Source organism: Quercus suber, unplaced genomic scaffold (genome assembly GCF_002906115.3).
Source record: "Quercus suber isolate HL8 unplaced genomic scaffold, Cork oak 2.0 scaffold_114, whole genome shotgun sequence".
In the NCBI taxonomy this organism is placed as follows: domain Eukaryota; kingdom Viridiplantae; phylum Streptophyta; class Magnoliopsida; order Fagales; family Fagaceae; genus Quercus; species Quercus suber.
Window position 1 is genome coordinate 308,480 of NW_027069579.1, and position 26,349 is coordinate 334,828.

Genomic DNA, 26,349 nt, shown 5'->3' on the forward strand with positions numbered 1-26,349 from the left:
ATATTGACCGTCGGATCAAGGTCTCAACGTTAGATGCAGGGAACATAACACTGCCTTGAGTAATTAATGACGCTTCGCGGATTCCAAAACGTTAGTAGCAATGATGACGCGCGCAAAACTATATCCCCACACGTGTAAGCTCAGATATTTTGACATTTCTAGCCCTCAATTTGAAGGCAAATCAAAATTCCACTTTTTCTCCTCGGATGCGAGGGAAAAACTGGAATTTTGAGGGGCTATTGTGGGGATAAAAGTCCAAATTTGTATATTGGGCCTTGGGTTTTATCCGAAGACGTGGATATGTCCGAGGAGGAATAAATGATTGGGAGGGACCCTAAAGTTGAGAATCACGTAAGTAAAGAATGAAGGAATATAGTTTGAGGAGTAGCTCTTTCTCGGATACGATGAATATCGGTCAAGCATGCATTTGGATAATTTAGGTGACCTTCCAGGGAGTTCTAATGATTAGGATGAACCTTAAGCATGTACAAAGGTGATAAAAACATAAAAATATCTAAAAGAAAAGTTACTACCACTGCATTAAATGCATTGCAACAACTTTCTTGGCCGCATTTATGTGGAGAAGACCCCTGAACAGTGCAGTCTCAGCTACCACCATTCACAGAGAGCCAAAGAAGATGTTTGATGGAATATGCACTCAACTGAAAGCTTAGATGGTTAACAAGTGTACGATCAAGATGACTTGAAAGGAATTATATAATATAAAAGACCTCCCATAAGAGGGAGACAGAAAAAAGAAGAGAGAATGAGAGAGAAAAGGAATTATTGTAGCACTAAGAACTGTATGAACCTTCAAAACTATTGGATTAATTCATAATTTATCTCCTCGGACAATCATTTTATTGATGTTTATGTGTGTCTCATGCTTGTTCATCTTTGAAATCCTTATTAACCGTTGTCAAATCCACCAAAAGTTTAGCTCTTTCACTTATTCTCTACAAATTTATTGTACTAGACTCATTTGGCTCATATCCCATACCTTTTGGGATTGGACTACAAATCGTGACCTTACATATATATATATATATATATAAAATGCTATATCCATAATATTTTCATAACAAATCTTAAGTGATAAGTTGTTATTAGTTGTTATGAATGAGCAAAAATGTAATTTAAATTGTGGATTTAAATTAGAACCAATAACAACTTACCACATGTGATTTAGTGTGAAAATATTGTGAATGTAACATTTTTTTTTTTCATTTTAAAAAAATTAAAAAAATGGATAATGATAAATTAATGAATAATAAATAAATAAAAACTAAGAACTCACTGTATTGTTATCCCAAGTGCTTCAAGAAATTCTATCGAAGAAAAAAAAAAGTACTTCAAGAGATCCATTGAAAAAAAGACCACCCTCAATTTAAAAATTTGGACCCGTTGGGAGATTTAGAAAATATAGTTGGGATTGTATAAAGGAAGATTAAAAAAAAAAGAATAAAAGATGAATGAAGAAATAAAGTAGGGATAATATATAAATGGGATAAAGAAATAATAGAAAATTTGTTAGAAATTGTATTTAGAAAATATAGTTGGGAATGAATAAAAGAAAAGTTAAAAAAAAAAGAAAAAAAAGAAGAAGATTACGGAAAGAAGGTAGAAATGATATTTGAATGTGTCAGACAAATGATTGAGAGTGACAGTGTATTTGTACTGTCCACTTTCGTTACAAAAATTTGAAGCAGCTGATGCTCTTATCTGGTCGTCTGACTCTCCCTCTTTCTTATCTCATGGGCGGTAGTGGTGCTAGTTTTGTCGCGATCTGGCGGTGCCGGTAGGTGTGGCGGATTGTGCGCCTTAAAGTTGATTTTTGTAGGTTTAAGTTGATATTTTCGCTGTGAGTGCGGTGGTCGTCGGGTTTGTGTTGATTTTCTGCTTGATTTGTGGGGTGGGTGCGGCGGTTTCTATTTTTATTTTTAGTTTGATTTGTGTGGTGGATGCTGTCCGGTTTGACGGTGCTGGGATTTATAGTTTTTCTGATCTAATTGGGTTTTGTGAATAGCATGGTTTGTTGAAGGATGTTACTCGGTAGTGAGAAGTCCCCCTGGAATAAAAAATGATGATATCGACAATGAATAGTAGTTTTATTATGCAAAGGTCAAGTCTTGGTGTTTACAATTACAATCACACCAAACTCGTTTCACTTCTCCCATTCAAATTCCAATTCCACCATTCTCTCTCTCATGCTCATACTAAAAGCAACAGCGAAAGGACCCTATTAAATCTCCACCACCAAAACCCTAAAAGTAATAGCAAGAAGATGGTGGTCCAGTGCTCTTTATCATCGTCAGTATTAGAGGCAGTTAAAAAGGCGCTGATCCAATCGTCTTCTCTCACGTGGAAGTCGGCAATCCTGAGCAACATGGTGATCTTTGTATTGGGTTTACCAATTCTGCTTTCTGGCCTCTCTCTCTCAGGGATTGCCTCTGCTTTCCTTTTGGGCACTCTCACATGGCGAGCTTTTGGTCCCTCTGCTTTCCTTCTCGTTGCCACTTACTTCATCATTGTAAGCAAACCCCATTTCAATTCTTGCTTTTTTTTTTCTTCTCCAATTTTGTGAAAACTACACCCCCCCAAAAAAAAAAAAGAGTTTAATTTATGAGCATGTTGTGAAATTGGATGTGTGCAGTAGTATTGTTGACCATAAAATCCGAACACATGATTGCATAAGTTTTATCCTAAACTGGACCTAAGTTTTATAGTTGTACTTTTTGCTGCTTCTTCTTCTTCTTGTTATAATGGAATTATGTGTTATATATGTTGTAGGGGACAGCAGTAACGAAAGTGAAAATGGCACAAAAGGAGGCACAGGGGGTTGCTGAGAAGAAAAAGGGAAGAAGAGGACCAGGCAGTGTTATTGGTTCCAGTGCTGCTGGTTGCATCTGTGCATTTCTTTCAATTTTTCAAGTTGGGGGACCTGCTTTTTCTCAGCTTTGGAAACTCGGCTTTGTTGCCAGTTTTTGTACTAAGTTGAGTGATACTGTCTCAAGTGAGATAGGGAAGGCATATGGTAAAACAACGTAAGTATGAAGTAATAATGCATCTTTAATTTAATTTTATTATTACATTTTCTAATTCACTCACTAATGAATGAAATGTTAGCTAATGGTGGAAATCTAAAGCCTATTTATCTTTCCTATATGCAATTTAGGGCCAGTATTGTTGCTCAATGCTAAGAATACTTTCATTAAGTTCTTAAATTTAATTTTCAATCAATCAAATGGCAATTCAGCCCCAAAAAAAAAAAAACAATGAATCAAATGGCAGAAGCAAAATTGTGAAGTATGATATATGAAATACTATCTGCAGAATCACCAATTTGTTTTCCTTTTCTTCACTCTCTCATTGGTACTATTTGCACAACCTCTGAACACATTATCTCTCTTTTTTCCTTCTTCCTTACAACTCTAAATTAAGTGCTTTTGCTTACCTATCAAAACATTAGAATCAAACATATTTCTCTACCAAATCAACATATAATAACTTGTCAAATCACCCTTTAATTCCTAAATACAACCACTTTCCAAAATATTTTAGGGATAAAACAGTTTTCTATTTGGGTTTTTATTTTATTAGTTATGGTAAATTTTATAGACAGCAGCAAATCTGTAATTTCTGCCATTCCTGTGAATTATGGGTAACTTGATATTTTAGTTGAGTCTAGAATTATCTAGAAAATTCTAAATATCTTAGGTTTATTATCTTGGGGTCCAAGTTAGTATTTTATTAGGTTTTAGATTACTAGTCATAGTAGCCCTATTACTACTACCAAGAGTCCTAAATTCCTAATACTGCTAGGATAAGGAAGTCTTTAGATATATTTATGCTTATCAAAGGAGAAGTATTGATTAATAAAATTATTGAGTGTTTTGAGCATTGGGGTGTGTTGACCTTTGTGTGACGTCTTCTCTCTTTCTCCTCTCTTTTCCTCTCCTTCTTTTCTTTCTTTATGGCACTGTTCACTCAGGATACAGTCCTTGGACACCAAAAAAATCTCTCATTTTCTTCTTCTTTACAATCCTATATCAAGCCCTAAATCCTCACATACTTTCTACTACCAAATAGTCATCAAATAACTCATCAAACCGCCTTTTAATTCCTAATACAACCCTACGTTTCTTCAACAACTTTATATTTAAAATCCAAAAATCTTCTTAAACCTAAGCCCACCGCAACCACACGAAGACAAATTCCCCAATTTGTCCTACATCAACTTTCCTTCATTATTACATTTGCCAGTGTAATTTGCTATAATGGACAAGCAGAGTTGAGGCTTTTGTGTTGATGGCAATGATCCAAATGTTTCTCAAACCTTAGTGGACATGAATTATGACATAGAAATTTAGAAAGTTGAGGCTTTAGTAGCCTTGATAAGCCAGTGGGCTAGAGCTGAAATGGTACTTCCATAAGAATGGCTGAAGGGTGAGGTCATGGGTCCTGCATGATGACATTTCTGGTTTTTATTGGTTTTTGTGACATGCTTATTACTATATTTAGCCCGAAGGCTAAGAGCATGTTTGGTATATTGAATGAGGATTACGATAGGAATGATAATCTTTATTACTAGGAATAAAATGTGTTGTAAAGGAATAACTAAACCTATTTATAAGTTTGGTTGTGAGTTGAAACATTAGAATAAAATTTAAATTTATTTTAAGAAATATCTTACTCATACAATTATATTTTCTTAAAAATAATTTCTTTTAAATTTGATAGAGATGAGTTTTTTTTTTTAATGATTTTCTATTTTAAAATTGTTGTATATACAGAAAGTTTTTTATTTGGAAATATATTAATTTTAGAAATTATTACTCCTACCAAGAAATAGGTATTGCAACCCTTTTAGAGAGGAATAATTATTCCTCATTTTAAAGAATAGCTATTTATAAGGAATGACTATTTCCTGTAACAAAAACATAACAAAACTAAAAAATAGTAAAACCATAGAAATTACTATTACATTATAGTGCCTATTATAGTCTGTTAAACATGCCCTAATATGATTGCCTAAGAACACTTGATGTTGAAGAGAGAATTAGAGTCTCATAATAGTATAGGATAGAGAAACTGCTATTCCAAGCAATTGTACTTTTTCTTGAGATTGCAATGAATTTAGGAAACACTATGCATTCTAACACCAGAGCAAAGTGGCTGGTTACGTGGAAGCCACAAGCATGGTGGCATGAGGAGTGTCCAAAGAAGCCTTAATCCAATCCAATTAGATTCATAAGCCCAACTAAGTTGATTTTCAAGCTCTGTGAATAAGGCCATTATTTTGAACAAATTCCCTAACAATTCAAAAGATATTTGAAGAATAATAATAAGTCATTTTCTCCAAGAAGTCAAAGAGCATTCATTTTGGGTTTCCTAGGAAATATTAAGCCTTTAACAGACAAGTTGTTTATTTTGTTTCTAGTTTCTATTAGTCAAACCTGAATATGATCTTGAAAAGGTAATGTTTTAGTTGATATTTTTGTTCTCCCATGCTTAGAGGGCTGTTCTAAGCATTGTGTAAGTCATTTGGCTAAAATGAATAAATCAGATTAGAGAGTGTTTTCAGAAAATCTGCCTATGTGCTTTCAGAAGATGAATTTCTTCTAAATTAACTCTTATCCCTGGGGTGGATACCTTTGGGTGATGAATTCGGTTTTTGTATCTCTTTGGGTGGTGATATTTTTGTATCCCATTGAGTGGCAAGCCAATTCAATTCTGCATTATTAGCTAAATTCCTTTGGGTGGTGATATTTGTTTCCCTTTGGGTTTGCTTTGGGAGTGAGCTTATCTATCATTTTAATACTTGAGTGTATACTTATTCCATATAAACAAAAAAAATATAAAAAATATACATCTAGTCATCCCTCATTTATCATATCGGATAAGTTTGATTTACCCGAAACCCTTATGGTATCACATTCTATTGGCAGTAAGTCCGACAGTATTCACTGGCATCAGGAAACTGTAAAATGCTCATTAATAATGTATAGAAATTTAGATGATCAAACTTCTTGGTTTTAGTAAGCTGGTGGGGCTTCCTCTGAGTCGACATGAGAAGTTATGTATTGCTTTGTTACAAAAGATTGAGAAGGAGACGGAGGATGTCAAAGTGTTGAACAGGAAAGTTACAGTTTCTAGAAAAGTTGTCATTAAAAAGAATAGAGGGAAGAGAGAGCTGAGGAACTTGCAATCTTCGGTTAACTATGATGGCAGGTAGAGTGTTGGTTGCTGAGCTAATACGTCAGTTGGGATTTTCATGTCTTTATGAATTTAAAAATTCTTTCTTGGAATGTTAGGGGTCTGAATGATTGTCGGAAACTGTTAGTTGTGAAAAATTTATTGCGTGAGTGAAAGTGTGATGTAATTTGCCTTCAAGAGACTAAGCTTTCTTGCTTGGATAGACAAATGGTTGGTAGCTTGTGGAGCTGTCCTTATGCGGATTGGGTGGCTTTAGATGCTGTCCAGACGGCTGGTGGGGTTTTGCTGATGTGGGATAGGAGGGTCTTAGAGAGGTGGGACTTTCTGCTGGGTTCCTTTTCTGTGTCTGTTTTGTGGAAAGAGGTGGGGGATGGCTTTACCTGGGCGTGTTCTGGGGTTTATGGCCCAATTGATAATAATGCGAGGGGGCTTATGTGGGACGAGTTGGTTGGAATTCAGCAATACTGGAACGTCCCTTGGTGTTGCATTGGGGATTTTAATATTGTTCGTTTCCCGAGTGAATGGTCGGGTAACTCTCGTCTTACTCTGGCTATGGAACTTTTTTCGGAGTTCATTGAGGACCTTAATTTGATTGATTTGCCTTTGGAGGGAGGGAGTTTTACCTGGTCTAGCGGCTCTGATTAGCCTTCGATGTCTAGGATAGACAGAGTTTTGGTGTCTCACGATTGGGAAGAGCAATACCTGGATGTGATCCAGCGGATTTTACCTCATCCTGTTTCAGATCATTTCCCAATTCTAGTGGAGGTAGGGGGAATGGCAAGGGGGAAAAGTCTGTTTAGGTTTGAGAATATGTGGTTAAAGACGGACGGGTTCATTGATAGAGTTCACTCTTGGTGGAATCGACATTCTTTCTCTGGTACTCCTAGCTTTGTGTTTGCCAAAAAATTGAAGGCCTTGAAAGAAGATATCATTCAGTGGAACCGTTCGGAGTTTGGTCATGTCGGACGCAAAAAGTCTCAATTATTAGAGGCTTTGAAATTGCTTGATGCCAAGGAAGGGGAGTTTGGCCTCTCTGATGCAGAGACATGTGAGAGAATTGTGGTGAGATCCGAAGTAGAGAATCTTCTCTCTTTGGAAGAAATCTCATGGAGACAGAAATCAAGAATATTATGGATTAAGGAAGGAGATAATAATACTAAATTCTTCCATAAGATGGCTAATTCCCGTAGAAGGTTTAACCATCTAAGCATTTTGGAGGTGGATGGGGTGGTTATGAGGAGGAGTCTGAGGTGGTTGCTCAAGTGGTTCAATTTTATAAAAATTTGTATCAGGAGACAGAGGAGTGGAGGCCTTTTGTGGAAGGTTTGGAGTTTGATCAGATAGTTGGGTCGGAGAGGTGTTGGCTTGAAAGGAGGTTTGAGAAGGAGGAGATTCTTCTAGTTGTTAATGAGTTGGCTGGAGATAAAGCCCCAGGTCTAGATGGTTTTTCTATGGTCTTCTTTAACCATTGTTGGAGAGTGGTGGAAAGAGATGTTCTAGCAGTTTTTGAGGAGTTCTATCTTCACAGTAAGTTTGAGAAATCTCTGAACACTACTTTCATAGCCTTAATTCCTAAGAAGAATGATGCGTCCAATATCTGAGATTTCAGGCCTATTAGCTTGGTGAGGAGCTTGTACAAGATCTTGTCTAAGGTTTTGGCAAATCGTTTGAAGCTGGTTTTAGATCAACTGATCTCTGAGTCCCAGAATAATTTTGTGGGAGGTAGATAGATTCTTGACTCAGTTCTTATTGCTAATGAGTGTGTTGATAGTCGAGTTAAGAGTAAAACTCCTGGGGTTATTTGTAAGCTAGATATTAAGAAAGCTTATGATCACGTGAATTGGGAGGCTTTGCTAGATCTCTTGAAGAGAATGGGCTTTGGGGAGAAGTGGTGTGGATGGATCCGTACTTGTATTTCAACTGTTCAATTCTTTATTTTGGTTAATGGGACTCCAGCTGACTTTTTTAGGAGCACGAGGGGTCTGAGACAAGGGGACCCGCTATCTCCTATGTTGTTTCTAGTTATTATGGAGATTTTAAGCAGGATGTCGAAAAGAGTTGAAGGTGCTGGCTTGATTAGGGGTTTTAAGGCAGATGGTAGACGGGGTGAAGGGGAATGTGTCTTTCATCTTCTGTTTGTGAATGACACTATTCTTTTTTGTGATGTGGAAGTGGAGCAGATCCTTCACTTTCGGATGCTTCTCCTTTGTTTTCAGGCTGTGACAGGTTTGAAGGTTAATGTCCTGAAAAGCGAGATGATTCCAATAGGAGAGGTTAATAATGTGCATGCGTTGGCAGAGATTCTGGGTTGTAGGATTGGGACTTTGCCTATGACCTATCTAGGTATGCCGTTGGGGGCTTCTCATAAGTCTCTCTCTATTTGGAATCCTATTTTGGAGAAAATTAAGCAGAAGCTGGCTGGGTGGAAGAAGCTGTATTTGTCGAAAGGTGGTAGACTGACGTTACTTAAGAGTACGCTAGCTAGCCTTCCTACTTATTATTTGTCTCTTTTTACCATCCCATTGCATGTGGCTAATATGATTGAGAAGATGCAAAGGGACTTCTTGTAGGGGGAATCGAAGGCTCACTTGGTGGGGTGGGATAAGGTGTGTGCTTCTAAGGCGAACGGTGGTCTGGGAGTAAGGAAAATAACTACTTTTAATAAAGCCTTACTAGGAAAATGGTTATGGCGGTTTGGGGTTAACAAGACTCATCTTTGGAGGAGGGTTGTAGTTTCGAAGTTCGGGGAAGAGTGGGGGGGTTGGTCTTCCAAGCTGGGTAGGGGTGCCTATGGGTGTGGTTTATGGAGAAGTATTCGAAAAGGTTGGGAGGTGTTTAGTAAATGCATTCAGTTTGAGGTAGGGGTGGGGGATAGAGTGAAGTTTTGGACAGATAGGTGGTGAGGGGACTTACCACTCCATCTATCCTTCCCAATAGTGTATGGGATTGCTTCTAATAGAGAGGCATCGGTGGTCTTGTCTCTCGAAAGGTTGGGGATGGAGGCTCGGAGAAGCTGGAATGTTCGTTTATTAAGGGATCCAAATGATTGGGAGATGGGTGAGGTGGATGAATTCCTTCGTACCTTGGGTTCAAATTTACCTCGATCTGAGCTCGGAGACCGTATGAGGTGGAAGTTGACAAAGAAGGGGGATTTTGACATCCGCTCTTTCTACAATAAGCTTTGTTAGCCTTTGCCTATTATCTTTCCTTGGAAAGGTATTTGGAGGGTTAAGGCTCCTCCGCGCGTCTCTTTCTTTGTTTGGACTATAACTTGGGAGAAGATTCTTACAAGGGACATTCTGAGGCGTAGAGGAGTTGTTTTTGTTGACCGGTGCATTATGTGCCGTTGTAACGGGGAGACGGTGAACCATTTGCTACTCCATTGTGAAAAAGCTTTTCAGCTGTGGAGCTTGGTTTTTAGATCTTTTGGGATCTCTTGGGTTCTGCCAAGATCGGTTGCAGATACGCTTTTTGGTTAGTGGAATTGGTTTGGAAAGCACTCTTCTAGCATTTGGAATTTAGCTCCTTTGTGCCTAATGTGGTGTATCTGGAGGGAGCGGAATTGGCGAACCTTTGAGGATACAGACAAATCCGATGACCAGTTGCTCGCTTTCTTTAGTGGTTCCCTCTTTGATTGGACTAGGGCTTGGGGAATCACCTCTAGTGACTCTCTCCCTTTGTTCCTTACTTCTCTGCTCTATACTTAGTTCTTTGTTGGTTTATGTTTGTTTTGTTGTCTTTTCTGTTTGTTTGTTTTCTTCTCTGTACTCCTTGCTCTACCTTTTGTTTTTCACGAGGTAGCTCTTTGAATATACATCTTTTTACTTATCAAAAAAAAAAAAAAAAGAAATTTAGATGATCATCAATAATGTATAGAAATGAGGAAGTAGGAAGCATTGGCCACACTATTGGAAATGAGTAAAGAAAAAGTCCTCGTATGTTTGTCATTTCGAATAAGATAAAATAATCCCATGATAATGTTAGAAGCGCAACTCTGAAATGTTATTGTGAATTTATACATATGAAAGTAGGAATCTTTTCTGCTTATCAAAAAAGAAAAAGAAAGTAGGAATCTTTTCAGATGAAATTGTTTTGGTCTAATAGAGGTCAACATGAATGGAAGAAAGAGGAATACCCAAATCTGAAGTTCGCTTACATATATGCAAGTTAGCACATTCACTTATGACTTGTAGTCATTTGTTTTATCTGTGTTTGGGGTTCATTCATTGAGTGATGCCGTCATTTGGGAATTGGAATGCGACTATATGGAGAGAGGAATAGTGGTACATTTAATTGTCTGGAGCCATATGTTATTTAAGATAAAATCAACGTATTTGAAATTGTTGTTTGAGTAGTCATGCACCATTGGAACAAATGACATGCATTCTATCATAGATTTTATCGATTTCCTCTCTTTTTGTATGTAGTTATTTGATTCTAAATTACAAATTACCCATATCGTCACCCCTGTAGCAATTTAGTCCCAAATTTTTGAATGCTACATTTGACCCTGAACCCCTCAGCTTTGGTCAAAATGAAAATTTCAGGACTCTGTACAAATTAATAGATTTTGCATACTGTGGACTAAACCTGAGGGAGGAAGAGTGTGGGGACACGAAGGAAGAGTCTGAGCGCAAGCCTTTTCTGGAAACATTTTCTGTTTTAAAAGACACTTTCTGCTCAAAAGGCTTTTTTTTTTTTTTTTGGTTGACCAAACCTTACTTTTCCGTTGGCTTTTGTTTTCTGATGTATCTAACACCATAGAGTGCAGAAAACATTTTCCAAAAAATGTTTACCACCAAAACTAACGGGGAATGTAATTGTTATAGGTTTAGCCACAGGGAGTAATTTGTAATTTTTCCTGTAACTTTGGAGAATCTTGTGTACATATGCTGTGTACTGATGAGGTATCTCCTCTGTGTGTGTTTGTGTGTGAGGAATCCTATTATATTTGCCTATATTGGTAACTATTATGTTAAAAGTGTACTTTATGTTCACATGTCTAGCTTTAGTCTACCAATTTCATTGCATTTCCTCAATGCATTCTCGTTTCTTAATCACATCCACTGTCAATAATAAGAATAATAATGAATTCTATTAGAGAGGGAGATTCTCTTCTTTAGTGTCCTCTATTGCATACCCTAGATAACCCTACAGAAAACGATCTATTTAGCAGAATATGAGAGATGTACAACTAAGACGAAAAACAATCAAAGAAATTTCAAGAATACTTAAAATATTGGCTTAATAAAAATAGAAATAAGGGTTAATGGTTAACGATTATAAGGAGTTCATGATCTATTTAGCATAACCCTAGGATCTCTCTCTCTCTCTCAGTAACTTCCCACATCTATTTACTCTACATTTATTTTTGAGAAGTACTACGTCCACAATATTTTCACAACAAATCATAGGTGTTTAGTTGTTATTGATTCTAATATGAACTTACTACTGAAATTACTTTTTTGCCCCACCAATAACGACCCATAACAACCTATTACTTAGAGTTTGTTGTGAAAGTGTTATGAAAATGTTTTGGACATAACATTTCTATTTATTTTTAAATAGGTTTATTTTTGGATATCCACATACGTCACATGTCAACATCTGATAGTTATATTGATAGTAACAATAATAATGATGATAATAATCTACTGTTGGCACCTTTGGATTATTAATGCTAATTTTTTCCAAGATAGTATTAATGAACGAAGATTTGAGGTTTATTGACTACTAGTGTGCTTATATCCCATGAAGTTTGTAGCTTCATGCAGTGTGAATGTGTAACTTAATACCAAATCAACACTGTTTGAATTGGTTTCTGGTAATTTTGTGTTCAGTATATGGGGCCTTGCTTAAAGCATGACATGCATTCTCCAAAATCAACATTTATTTTTGGGATATTTTGCCCCTTGCATGTATTTTAATATTTACTTCTCAGTATTTGTTTTTAATCATTTAAATTGGTGCTTCTGAGCAGGTATCTAGTTACGACATTTAAGATAGTCCCAAGGGGAACTGAAGGGGCTGTGAGTGTCGAGGGAACCATTGCTGGACTTTTAGCATCAATTCTTCTTTCCTTTGTTGGTTGTGTCATGGGTGAGGTACTCTACACCGTCTTCCACTATTATTGAATACTTGTTCCTTTTTTTGGGTCAAAATTTGTTCTGGATCTGTTTCTTATTTATATTAAGAACTCTTTTTTTATTTTTTTGTCCCTCCCCTCTCCCCCCCCCCCCCCAAAAAAAAAAAAAAGAAAAAAATCGGAAGATTGCAGTCGTGATTCTTTCAACAGAAATTTCTGCCCCTCATAAGTTCACTGATATTCTACCTACTAATATATGCATAAAAAAAATGGAAAGAAATGTTGATTCATTGAAAACTCACTTCTATAAAATGTGACTGCTAAGAAATAAGAATCAGCAAATGCATTAAGCTTTTGGATATCCATGATAAGATAATGTTGGAGTTTATTGGGTGGGGTCATTATTTGATTTTGGCATGTCCTGGACATGGATAATGTATGATCTTTGTATTTGGCACCCTTATAATTACTGTTGTTGGAATTACTATGTAGAATGACTTAACCAGATTATATCTCGACTTAATAATTAAACTTATATAGTTTGAGATATTTTAATTTATTTTCCTTTTTTGTGTATTTTTCTGGTGAAACAGATAAGTGCACCTGAAGCAATTATATGCATAATAGCTTCCCAGGTTGCTAATGTTGGCGAGAGCATAATAGGTGCTGCACTTCAAGAGAAGGAAGGATTTCAATGGGTATGCAATTCATATCCCAATAATTCTGCAAAACTTTTGAGTCCTATTACTTGAATATAGTCTGATCAGTCTGTAGTAAAATTTTTTTGGGTTTTATTGGATTACAAATGTTAGGTTATGGCATTGGTAAATGGATCATTAGTCATCTTGAACTTTGAATTATGCTGATCATGTAGGCAACTTCTTGTTCCAGTCTTGGCCCCCCTCCCTCCAATCTTGGCCCTTAACCAAAATTTAACACAAATAACATCACAAATCAAACCAAAAAAAAAAAACCATGTATAAGCCCAAACAGCCCACAAATTTAATAAAAACTTCACAAAAATTAATTAAAAAAATTGATACCCACAGATCAGCCCATTGACAAAAAAAATTAGAAAAAAGAAGAGACCAATATAGACGTATAGACTAGAAAAAGAGAGCCCGGGAGTTGAACTAGATCTGTTACCAGATCTGCCCCAACAGTACTAAGTCAGATTTTTGTTGTTCCCCCTTGTCCTACGTCAGAGAGAGAGAGAGAGAGAGAGAGTGGCAGGGAGCTGCGATGCTGACAAACCACAATTGTGCTGCCACCAGCCACTCCTCAGTCCTCGCCTCGCCAGATCTGTGATTCTATCTAACAAGTATTTCTCTCTCTTTGAAGCCTATTCCTAATTTTCTTTGACTGTGATATGATTTTCTGTTGAGCGTATTTGTGTGTTTTGCTGAGCCAAGATGTGAGAAGTAAGATGTGGCAATAGTAAAGTGTGGCAGACTATTTCTATGACTTTTGTGTTTTGGAGACAATGAGTTCTAGAATAAAGTAGTTAAAAAGAGTTATGTAATAGAGAATTTTAGAGAGGACAAACTCGGGTGTGGGGATGTGGCTAAATGGGCTACAGTATGGTGGAAAAATGCAGTGTTATAAATTATTAGTGTTGGTAGTGGGGTAACAGTGTGTGTTGTGGGGACAGTGGGTGAGTGATAGAGTGAGTGAGTGTAGACCTTGTGCTTGAATAATTTATATAGTGTATTCTAACTATTTCTAATTAATACAGCATTCTAACTATATTTTAGATAGAAACAAAGACATAATAAATTATAAAAATGTCACACAAATTTAACCAAATAAAATTGTTAAACTCGCCCAGATTGCCAACTGCTAACTCATAATGCTATAACAGTATAACTAATAATCTGTATAACTAATAATCTGAAAACTAAATATATCTATAAATTGAGAACTATTAAATTAATTAATAATTAATGTATCACACATATCACCCACAATTTATTTTTATTTTTTGCTTTCTTCTGAAAATTCAAATCTGCTGACTAACGGCATTGTTAAGCGAGATACACGGGATATGGGGGAGTCGGGAAGGAAAAAAGTACTAGTTTTGGGGCAAAACCTCCGCTTGTCAATCATGAGGCAGATTTGAATGGTATCACTACTGGGGTTGTTTTAAATGTCCACATGAAAATAGCACGTGGTCCTCAATGGCAATGGGAGGTGCAATGGGCGAACATTAATGAAGAGGGCCAATCTGTTTTTATATGGCCCAAACCAAACTTTTATGGAAGCCTCGTAGGTCCCATTTTAAGACTAAACATCAAAACCCAATCCTCCCTTCCAGCCAAAAATTTTTTTTTTGATAAATAACGTAAGAATATTATTAATAATAGAAAAAGTGCCAAACCGAGTACATTGGGGATGTACTATGGGGGCACAAATCATAAAACAAAAGTACAACGGTCAAGAAAAATAGAAAAAGAAGGACAAGAAAAATGAGAAAAGACCACACTCCAATCAAAGAGAGTGTGCAAGAAAAGAGACTTAATCTCTAGCAAAGATCTTTCACTACCCTCAAAGCTTCTAGCATTCCTTTCACGCCATATGCACCAAATCAAACAATGAGGCACTAATCTCCAAACATCAATATGACGATGTCGTGCAAATTTTCCTTGCCAAGCCTCAAACAACTCAAGAACATGATGAGGCATAACCCATTGGATACCAAACAAGGAGAAAACCAAAGACCACAACTCCCAAGCTACGGGGCAATGAAGAAGAAGATGATCTACCGACTCCCCACATCTTTTACACATATAGCACCAGTCAAGCACTATCACACGTCTTTTGCGAAGGTTGTCAGTAGTTAAAANGACGATGTCGTGCAAATTTTCCTTGCCAAGCCTCAAACAACTCAAGAACAATGATGAGGCATAACTTGGATACCAAACAAGGTCCCAGCTACGGGGCAATGAAGAAGAAGATGATCTACCGACTCCCCACATCTTTTACACATATAGCACCAGTCAAGCACTATCACACGTCTTTTGCGAAGGTTGTCAGTAGTTAAAAATCTAAGGCAGCAGACCAAGAAAAGAAAGCCACCCTTGGAGGAACCTTCGATCGCCATATCATTTTCCAAGGGAATGAACAGAAGCAGGGGGTAGAAGGAACTATATATCCTCTAATCAAAACCTCTGTTCCTTGCAGGCTTCCAACAAACTTTATCGGGGCCAAAACCCCGTACTGTCGAAGAATAGACCAACCTCATAAACTGATCAAAGGCATCTTCTTCCCAATCTTGTGGTGGACGACGAAATTGCACATTCCAGTGAAGTCTCCCAGCAGACCCACCCATAACTTCAGCCACCGAGGAATCCTTTGACCTACTAAGACAATAAAGTTCTGGAAAAAGCCTCTTGGAGAGTACACTCCCACACCACACATGCTTCCAAAATTTCACTCTAGTACCATCCCCCACATCATAAACAAGGAGCTTAGAGAAGTTCAACCAGCCATTCTAATGTATCTCCACAGGCTGACCCCATAAGGACTTGTCACCTTTTTCGTACACCAACCTCCCCAAATATTCCCATATTTTACCTCTATAACCCTCCTCCATAAAGTATCAGTCTCCATGCCATACCTCCACAACCATTTTCCTAGCAAGGCAGAATTAAAGCTTCCCAAACGTCTTATACCCAACCCCCAACCTGCACCGGCTTACAAATCTTGGCCCATTTAACTAGATGAATTTTAGGTTCACCACCAATCCCATTCCACAGGAAATCTCTTTGTAATTTCTCCATACGCTTAGCCACCTTAGCCGGTAAAGGAAAAAGAGAAAGGAAGTAAGTAGGTAAGGACGAGAGAGAGCTTTTAATAAGTGTCACTTTACCCCCTTTAGATAAATAAAGTCTCTTCCAACCTGCTAATCTCCTCTCCATTCTCTCTAGGATAGGATTCCAAATAGTTAAATCCTTAAACTTAGCGCCTAATGGAAGGCCCAAATACTTCAAAGGCAAAGAAGACTGCCCACACCCCAACAGACCCACCAAATCCTCCAAATTATGCACCCCACCAACAGAACCAACTCAGATTTCCCCAAATTAATATGAAGCCCTGACACCCTCTCAAATCTAGCAAGAACCGCCTTCAAATTAGCAATCTGAGAAGGATCAGCATCACAAAAAATCAAAGTATCATCTGCAAATAAAAGGTGAGACACCATCACTGCTGAGTCAGCTGTACTACCCACAGAAAATCCTGAGAATTGCCCAGCGGAAGCAGCCACATCCAACAAACGACTTAATGCTTCCATCACAATATCAAACAATAGAGGAGATAATGGATCTCCTTGCCGAAGCCCCCTAGAACTTCCAAAGAAATCCGATGGACTACCATTAATCAGAATGGAAAACTTTACAGTTGAAATGCAATACCTTATCCATTTTCTCCATTTCTCTGAGAACCCACAACGCTGAAGCATATACAATAAAAAATCCCAGCTCACATGATCATACGCCTTTTCCACATCCAATTTACACAACACACCTGGAACTCCTGACTTCAATCTACTATCAATACATTCAGAAGCAATCAAGACGGAATCCAAAATTTGTCTACCCTTCACAAAGGCATTTTGTGAATCCGAAATAAGCCCATGTGCCACCCTACGGAGCCGATTTGCTAACACCTTAGAGATAAGCTTATAAATCCCACCAACTAAGCTAATAGGCCGAAAATCCCTTACCTCCACAGCATCCACTTTCTTGGGAATAAGGGCAAGGAACGAAGCATTAAGACTCTTCTCAAACACTGCCTGAGTATGAAAATTGTGGAATACCGCCATAATTTCTGTTTTCAAAACACACCAGCAAGATTGGAAAAATGCCATAGAAAAGCCATCCGGGCCAGGCGCCTTATCACCATTAAGATCATTGAGCACCCCAAACACCTCTTCCTCCTCAAAGGCCTATCTAGCCAACTTGCATCTTCCACCGAGATACTAGAGAATTCCACATCATCTAAGACAGGTCTGTGGCCACATTCTCAAAATAAAGCTGCCTATAAAACTGAGATATATGATCTGCTATAGCTGCCGGATCCGAAGACAACTCCCCATCCACCATAAGCCTATCAATAGAATTAGCCCTCCTATGAGAGTTAGCTAAACGGTGGAAAAATTTAGTATTCCTATCTCCTTCCCTAACACAGAGAACTCTAGATTTCTGCCTCCAACAAATTTCTTCCAACAGAGTAGCTTTTTCTAACTCCTCACAATTCTTCCCACTTCTACCGTTTCCTCCGCTGATAGACCCTGACTATCCTCCAAATTCTCAAGAACACTTAGGTCCTTCCACAATTTTTTAATCCGGACTTCAACATGACCAAACACCTCCACATTCCATCTCTTCAAATCATTTTTAAGAGCTTTAATTTATTAGCTAAAACAAAGCTCGGTGCACCTTGAACTGATAGGATTCCCACCAAGACCGAACCCTATCAACAAAACCCTCATCCTTAAGCCACATATTTTCAAATCTAAATGGCCTACTACCTCTCTGAAAAGAGCCACCCTCAAGAACAATTGGAAAATGATCTGAACACAACCTAGACAACCGTCTTTGAGAACTGTTGGAAACTTATCCTCCCAATCTGCAGAGAACAAGAATCTGTCCAGCCTAGCCTTCGAAGTAACTTCTCTAGAATTTGACCAAGTGAAAGTCCCCCCTTGCAATGGCAGATCAATGAGGCCCTGTTCTGAAATAAAATTAGAAACTCCCGCATAGCAGTAGTGAAAGCATTAGACCCCAATCGTTCGGAAGGGAACCTAACCACATTAAAATCACCACCCACACACCAAGGAACACTCCACCAGCTACTCAAACCACAAAGTTCCTCCCATAAAAACCTCCTATCTCGTGCACATTAGGACCATAAACCCAGCCAAAAATACAACCCAACTCCCCACGTCTACCTCACTTTACCCCGAAGCCCATCACACGAAAGCCCAATCTCTCCCTACCTGGAACCTCCTCTTCTTCACAGCCATCAACTTCAAATCCACAAGCCCAAACCCATCAAGCCCAATCACCTCCCACGCACCGATACTACCAAACTCAAGTCAATACCAACATCAAACACAAAACCACAAGCCCAAATTCATCATTACCAAAGCAGCCACCAGCAATCAACCTATCAAACATTTTATTAATGAGTCTGAATTTAGTAAGGATAGGTGTAAAACCCATGTTTTACACATCCAATAATAGATTGCTACGTCAGCCTTTACTTAATGGGAAATGCATCCTACCACACCTAATAATATCTCAATTAACTTCCCACTTTCATCAACTTCTTTAATTTCAGAACAAACTTCTCATCCTTTCCTATCCAAAAAAAAAAAAAAAATCTGAAATCTCATTGTTTTAGCAGGTTTGCTCAAGTTTTAATTTTTCTTGATGTCTTCTTTTTTCCAAAATGGATTTCAAGATTTCTCAATCATTCCGGCGACTATCAATAAAAGACAAGATTCTATGTTTCTATGTTAACTATGGAACAAAAAACAAAATTCTATGTTACCGTGCAAAACCCATACCATCAAGATATCCAAACATAGCAAATCACCTAGTAAAACCCAATAACAAAATATAGCAAAACAAACCTTGAAGTCACATATTCCACTTTCAAGGTTTCAATAGTGACTTTGATGAATTGATGTGGTGGAGTTCCGGCGAGGTGATGCGGTGGTAAACGGAGGTTCGGCTAGGTTTGTGGCAGGAGAATGAGGAGCTGAGGAGGGAGATGAGATTTTAGGGACTTTTTTTCACATCTGGTCTGAAAACGTGAAATAGGTTTTTTTTTTTTTTTTTTTTTTTTTTTAAAGATGTTATTAGGTGTATTAGGATGCATTGATTTGTCAATGAGTCTTAAGTAAAAGGCTGATGTGGCTTGATCTTATTGGCTGGTGTAAGGTTTACACCCCGTCCTCATTGAATTTATTCTCTTTATTAATACCCCCTCAAAACCAAATACATACTGATATAGACCAGTTAACATTTCTGCAATCTCCCCAAATCCAACCAACAATCCTTTCTTCTCCTCCACTTCCTAGATGGGCTAAAGGAGATTGTCCCACCAGCGCGATGATATGATGGGGGCAGTCTCTCATCCTTTTGCGGTCAAGAGTCACTGCCATCCTGAGACTGAGACCCAGATAGTGGTGAGTGAGGAAGCTTCATCTCTTTGTGTTGCTGTTGCGGATTCAGGGACTACTCTTTCTGAAGCTCGGTCTGATGATCTTGAGCTCGTTCCTCTTGCCCAAACCAACAAGGAGCTTCAGCCCTCAATTAGGCAGGTTTTTTTTTTTTTTTTTTTTTTTTTTTTTTTTTTCGGTGGCTTGGATAGGTGGTCTTGGGGCAACTTTAGAGATTGGGTTTTTGAATTGAGAGATGGAAGACAAGTGGTGATTCCACTTTCCCTTTATCGATCTCTAGGGAGTCTCACATAGTTTTCGGGCTTAGATGATGAGTTAGATACTGTAAGCAGGCGAGGAAAGGAGCTTTTGCTCAGGGAGGAGGGGCTTCCTTTGAATTGGGCTGATGATTGTGAGTGCGATGTAGCCTGGGATGCTTTATCTACTGATGTGGATGAGGAGCCCATGTTTGTAGCTCCTTTAGCAACAGCAAGCCCAAAAGCGGGAACAACATCTCCAGTGAAGAATGTTGAAGATGAGGCAAAAAAAACAGTACTCAGTTGTTGCTTTGGGTTACTGGAAAAATCAAGCCGTTAAGAAATCAGTGGGCACTTCCTTGGAGAATCTTAAGGAATAGGTAGGATTATTTCTATCTCTAGAGGCTAGGGAAAAATAGCAACTGGTTGAAGAAAGTGCCCAGAAGAAATTAACAAAGATGGGCATGAAAGGGAAGCGGGAGTTGAAGAATTTGTGAATTCTTGAAATCATGAGAATGGATCAACCAAGACAAGGAGTGTCAGTAGGGATAGGGACGTAGTGGTGCATCAATTAATCTTAGAATTATCTCATGGAATGTTGGGGGACTGAATGATAATGAGAAGTAGCTTCGAGTCAAGAACATCATCAAGACATGGAAGACAGATATTGTTTGTTTGCAGGAAACAAAAATGGATTTAATCACAAGAGGGGGTGATGCATAGTATATGGGGTTGCCAACATTTTGATTGGGTTTTATTAGGGTCGATTGGTTCCTTTGGAGGTATTTTGGTGTTGTGGGATAGAAGGGTAGTGGAAAAATGGAGGAGGCAGTAGGTCGCTTCTCTGTTTCTTGTTGGTTCAAGAATGCTGCTGACAACTTTGAGAGGGCTCTTTCAGGGGCCTATGGCCCTAATGTTGATAGAAATTGACAACTTTTGTGGGAGGAGTTGGCCAGGATTAGAAGTTGGTGGAATGTGCCTTGGAGTGTGGGAGGTGATTTTAATGCGGTGAGGTTACTGTTAGAGCGCCTTGGTGCAGAATCCTTTACCCCTGCTATTCATAAGTTTTCTGATTTCATAGCAGATCATGGTGTACTAGATCTTCCTTTGGAAGGGGATGCTTTCACATGGTCTAATTCTTGTGTTGAGGCATCGAGATCTAGGATTGACAGATTCCTCTTGTTGCCTGATTGGGAGGATAAGTGCCCTTTTGTTTGTCAGTGTAGGATGGCTAAAATGGTCTTGGATCATTTTCCAATTCTGTTAGAAGGGGGGAATTTTTAGAGGGGTAAAAGACCATTCAGATTTGAGAACATGTGGTTAAAGGCAGAGGGTTTTGTCAAGAAAGTGCATTCTTGGTGGGACTCCTATAATTTTCAGGGATCTCCCAGTTATAGAATTGCTAATAAACTGAGAGCTTTGAAGGTCGATTTGAAAAATGGAATGAGGATGATTTTGGTCATATGTAAGAGAAGGAAAAAAAAAAAAAAAGTTATGGATGAATCTTAGTGATTTGGACTCTCTCTGGAGGAAATTCGTTCCTTGTCTGATGTTGAGAATTTGGAAAAGGAATGTCTCACAAGTGAGTTGGAAAAGACAACTCTTTTGGAGGAAATCTGTTGGTGGCAAAAATCTCGAATTCTATATCTTAAAGAGGGTGATAGAAATACAAAATTCTTCCAATGTTGAATGACTTGGAATTCTATAGATTTTCTGAGGAGGATGCAGCTTGGTTGGCTAGACCTTTTAATGAGGATAAGGTGCTTGGAGTGATTCAAGGATTTAATGGTGATAAGGCTCCAGGCCCTGATGTTTTCTCTATGGCCTTCTTTCAGTCCTGTTGGCATATTCTAAAGCCATAAATTATGAAGCTGTTTCAGAATTTCCTTGGCCAAGCAATTTTCAAGAAGAGTCTTAATGCTTCTTTCTTTGCTCTTATTCCAAAAAAAGTGGATGCTTATTAGTCTGGTGGGTGGAATTTATAAAGTCATTTCTAAGGTCTTGGCTAATTGGCTTAGAAAAGTGATGCATGGTATTATTTCATAGTTTCAAAATGCCTTTATAGTTTGCAGATTCTGGATTCAGTATTAATTGCAAATGAATGTTTAGATAGTAGATTGAAAGTAGGGATTCCTGGAGTTTTATGTAAGTTGGATGTGGAAAAAGCTTTTGATCTCATATCTTGGGATTTTCTTATGTACATGCTTCAAGGGTGTGGGTTTTCAAAAAGATGGAGGAAGTGGATTTGGTTTTGTATTTCTATGGTATATTTTTCCATTCTAATAAATGGCAGCCTCAATGATTTTTTTTGGGAGTTCTAGTGGTCTTTGTCAAGGTGACTCTTTCTCTGATGTTATTTGTCATTGTGATGGAGGCATTGAGTCGTTTGTTGGTTGTAGCAGTAAATGAAGGGCTTCTATTGGGCTTCTTAGTAAGTGTAACAGCTGATAGGCCTTTAATAGTGTCTCATCTTTTATTTGCGGATGATACCTTAATTTTTGTTGATGCCAACTTGTGTTAGGTAGAAAAATTGAGGGATATTCTCTTGCAATTTGAGTCTGTTTCAGGCCTGAAGATTAATTTGGGGAAATTTTGAGTTGGTACCTGTGGGGAAAGTGAGCAACATGGGGGATTTAGTGACTGTGTTGGGATGTAGACAGTCTACGCTTCCACGGAAATATTTGGGTCTTCTCTTGGGTGCTAAATCAAAGGAAATGATGATTTGGAACCCTGATTCTTGAGAAGTTGGAAAGAAGATTAGCGGGTTGGAAATGCCTTTATTTGTCCAAGGGAAGGAAGCTCACTCTCATTAAAAGCACACTCTCAAGTTTGCCGACTTATTTTCTCTCTCTTTTGGCAAGCATAGAAGTATCGCTTTTTGGAAGGCTGTGCCACACTGCATTATGTGGTATCTTTGACAAGAACGGAATTCCGTAAGTTTTGAGGGATGTGAGCGGAATATCCTAAAAATTAGTCTTCTTCCTCCATACTTTGTTGGATTGGAGTGCTGCTCTCTCCCTTGTTTTTCTCTCTTACACTTGTTTGATCATTGTATTTTGAATTGATTACTTCTCTCTTAGTACACCGCTGTTTACTGGGATTGTTTTTCTCTAATAAACTTTTTCGTTACTTATTAAAAAAAAAAAAAAAAGGTCTGATCAACAACCACTGCATGCATCACCACACTCCACAGCCACCACCCCTCCCACCATCTTTCCACATGTGGTCACCACCCTGTACTACACAAACTCTGATGAGCATTGATTGATGGCCACAATCATTGTGCTGGGAAGCTGTATGGCTCCAGTTAACTATTGTCATTGCACTGAGATGGGTCTCCCGCTAGACACCTGTGCTACTCACTTCTGGGTCGAGTCAGATCATGATCCAGATCAAGTTCAAGTTCTCCTCCACATGCTTGAGCTCATGGTCTTAATCTCCTGGACTCAACAGCAGAGCTCAGCTCCAGTGGGATAGATGAACAGTCAGGATTCTTCACTGGAGAGTTTTGATTGAGAACTAGAAATGAGTTCAAGAAAGAGTGGTGGCTGGCAGAGAATGAGATGACACAGATCAGCTTAGTCTCATGGACTCCATGGCTGAGATTCGATCTCCAGTTTTTTGTTTCGCAACTTAAATGCCCTGAATATTTTGTCCCAATCCCCTCCCTGGATTCAATAACCCTACAGTCATTGAACTATATTGGTTGCTTCGGATTCATGTGACCAGAGGCTAAAATGTCCCAAATACGGTATTTATATCTTCAAATTCATATATCCAAAGGCGGAAACGCCCTAACATGGGACTATTACTATTAGTCCTATCCTAATCCCAGTGACGTGTGCCAAACAGGACCTTTTTTTTTTTTTTTTAAATTTTTTTTTGCACAACTGGTAAAATTAGATTGTGGAATTCTTTGAGAGTCCATTCTATAGTTTATTTTGTTTTATTTTTGGAGAGAGGATGCATTGTGTTTCTCTCTATAGTGCAGCCCATCTGTTCCTCTCCCTCTTACCTGACTAGCTGTAATGATTCTGTCTGCATTTCAGTCTCATAAGGTGTCTGGTTCTGTTTTGCAGCTCAACAACGATGTTGTCAATGTTATCAATATATCAATGGGCAGCATTATAGCGGTGCTGATGCAGCAACTTCTTCTCCAAAAATGGCTCATGTGAATTTGCTGTCACCTCTCCCTAGATATCAGGCATCTTAACCCGATGCTCTAATGGGGGTTAGGAGGCAAACCTTGTGTTGGAAGCGGTGGGAAATATGAGGGCATCAATGTATAGTTGTAATAGCTAATTTATTTTATTTCTTTTTCTCTGTATCTTCATCAATCAAAATCTTTATCTTATGCTCATTTCATTTGAAATTAAAGATCAAGAAGTGTGTTGTTGGGAACATAAAAACAAATGAAGTGCTTACACCTTCAGTGGAACAATTATTTATTTTTGTTTCAGTATCTTTCTTTCATTTATTGGCGTATTTGTATGTTATTATTGCTGATCATGGAAAGTCCATTGCTATGGATCAAGTAATTTAATATATCGTATAGAAGCTTGTGCTCAAACAGGGGATTAAGGTAAGATACTAACAGTATACATTTGAAACCATAACCAGGATTTTGTATTCGTTATGCTTTCATTCAAAGACTGGGTTATCTTGAATTAACCCCTTTATTTATTTTTTGCGGCCAATCTGAAAAGAAGAAAATAAATATGAGGTTTTTATTTTTTTAATTGAACCTTGAAACGTGCTCATGTCATCTGAATAGGATTAACTAGATGTTTTCTAAGGGAATGTAAATTCAAGCTCATCTGAATAGGATTAACCCAATAAAAGAATAACTCGGAATCAAAGAAAGTTAATCTAAATTACTTGGAATCTCTAAAGACAATTCTAGACTCAACTAAATTAACAAAAATATCTTTAATTCATAGCAGTTCCAAAAACTGCAATTCTACCCTTGAATACAAAAACTGGCCATAACTTGTAATATAAAAAATCAAATAATTAACTGTTTTAACCCTAGAATGCTTATAACTAGACCATTAAAACCATAGGCCACTTGCTTCAATAACAATTTGACTTCACGCATTGACCCAATAAACTAAAGCTTGAATGGACAACATTTTGAAATAGCAACGAATTAATCTTCCATGATTGCAACACCAGCAGATGCTGAAATTAAGTACATGGTAAGAGTTAAATCAGTCCTTGAATATTTAGGTGCCGGTTAAAACTATAATTCTCAATGGCCAAAGCCAATGATTCAACTCTTGGTTCAGCTCACTACCACTTCTCAAGTTGAAACCCCAAGTGCCGGTTTCCTTTGGGTTTGATGCCAAACCTACCCAACGCAAATCAAACTAAACGTCCACATACCCACAACCATAAAAATTGGAAAACGCATTAGAGGATAGATGATTCTTTCACAAAACTAATTATTAACTAACTTCACACTATTTGACATTTACTATAGCACTTTCAGTTTTTATTTTTATTTTTTTTTATACGTAATAGAAGTTTTATTGATTAAAAAGTACAAAGTGTTTATGATAGTAAACCCATGGCACTTGAGATGAATACAAAAAAAATCAAATAGAAGAGCTAATAGAAATTAAGAAATTAGACATGGTAGTAATACAATTCGTAAAATCCCAAATATGAGACAACTCAAACAAAGTCCTAGCTAGCAAAGACTTCAAAAGATCTATAGGTCTCTCAATGTCTTTAAACGTAGGAGAATTTCGTTCTTGCCACATAAGCCACATAAGACAAGCCAATACTATATTCCAAACATTTGAAGAAAAATTTCCCAATCAATTCCCCCATGCAAAAAGCAAAGAAGCAGTTGTTTTCAGCATCGCCTATTGAACCTCAAACATCAGAAAAACTTCACTCCACAACGCATGAGCAAAATTACGATAAAGTAGAAGGTGATCCACAGTTTCCTCTTTACAACAACACAAACAACACCAATTAACAATGGGCAAGTTCCTCTTAACAAGGTTATCACCCCTAATTGTTGTCCACAAAAAGAAAGACACCCTTTTAAGTACCTTTACATACCAAATACTCTTTCAAGGGAAAGAAATACAAGGGGCATCCAAAAGAGGATTATAAAAAGAGTGCACATCAAAACACCATTCCGAGTCAACTGCCAATTTTGGATATCATCACCCTCCCTCTTGGGCATTTTGGAGTAAACATGCTCAAAAGAAGTATACACCATCTCCAATTCTCAGTCATGAAAAGAAAACTAGAATAGTATATTTCAACTCCTACCTCCCCTTTAGGTGCATTATTGACCATGTTAAAAAAAAACATATACTTTACTAGAGGTCATGTAGACACATACCTTTGGTGAAACAGATCACCAAATTGCCGGATCTTTCTCTTTGCTTGCTTTACGAACTCCTCACGATCTCCTTTGTGGAACACCTCAAAGTCGTAGGAAAGGCTACTAGAGTCTCTCCTAATTTCCACGCTCCAAATTCTAAGGAACAGTAGATGATGTCCCAGAGAGATGGCTTATTTTGAGAAAGCACTCAAAACTATACATATGTTTACTCACTGTGTCTAACCTATATCTGACTGATGTAAGAGTATATAAATACTAG

At 37.9% G+C, this 26,349-nt stretch overlaps 1 protein-coding gene across 4 annotated transcripts; it reads left to right on the plus strand.

Annotated features, from left to right (window-relative positions):
* The first annotated feature begins 1,610 nt into the window (after positions 1–1,610).
* LOC112014925 (protein VTE6, chloroplastic) lies at positions 1,611–24,199 on the plus strand. Of its 4 annotated transcripts, none has more exons than XM_065775553.1 (5): positions 1,611–2,530; positions 2,791–3,044; positions 12,197–12,320; positions 12,895–12,999; positions 23,776–24,199. In XM_065775553.1, the coding sequence occupies exons 1-5, from the start codon at positions 2,081–2,083 to the stop codon at positions 23,899–23,901; spliced, it is 1,059 nt and encodes a 352-aa protein (XP_065631625.1). In that variant the 5' UTR covers positions 1,611–2,080; the 3' UTR covers positions 23,902–24,199. The 4 variants fall into 4 exon arrangements, 2 of the variants coding, with proteins under 2 accessions (XP_065631625.1, XP_065631626.1); XR_010629772.1 differs by having other exon boundaries at positions 1,612–2,530; positions 12,197–12,315; positions 23,806–24,199; XR_010629773.1 differs by having other exon boundaries at positions 1,612–2,530; positions 12,197–12,315; positions 23,776–23,877.
* Positions 24,200–26,349: the final 2,150 nt, after the last annotated feature.

What these genes read in the sequence shown, in the direction of transcription:
- LOC112014925 (XM_065775553.1), top strand. Translation starts at nt 2,081, where the DNA reads ATGATGATATCGACAATGAATAGTAGTTTTATTATGCAAAGGTCAAGT. An exon ending in AAGGCATATGGTAAAACAAC is followed by an intron (nt 3,045 to 12,196) that starts GTAAGTATGAAG and finishes GCTTCTGAGCAG; the next exon opens with GTATCTAGTTACGACATTTA. An exon ending in AGAAGGAAGGATTTCAATGG is followed by an intron (nt 13,000 to 23,775) that starts GTATGCAATTCA and finishes TCTGCATTTCAG; the next exon opens with TCTCATAAGGTGTCTGGTTC.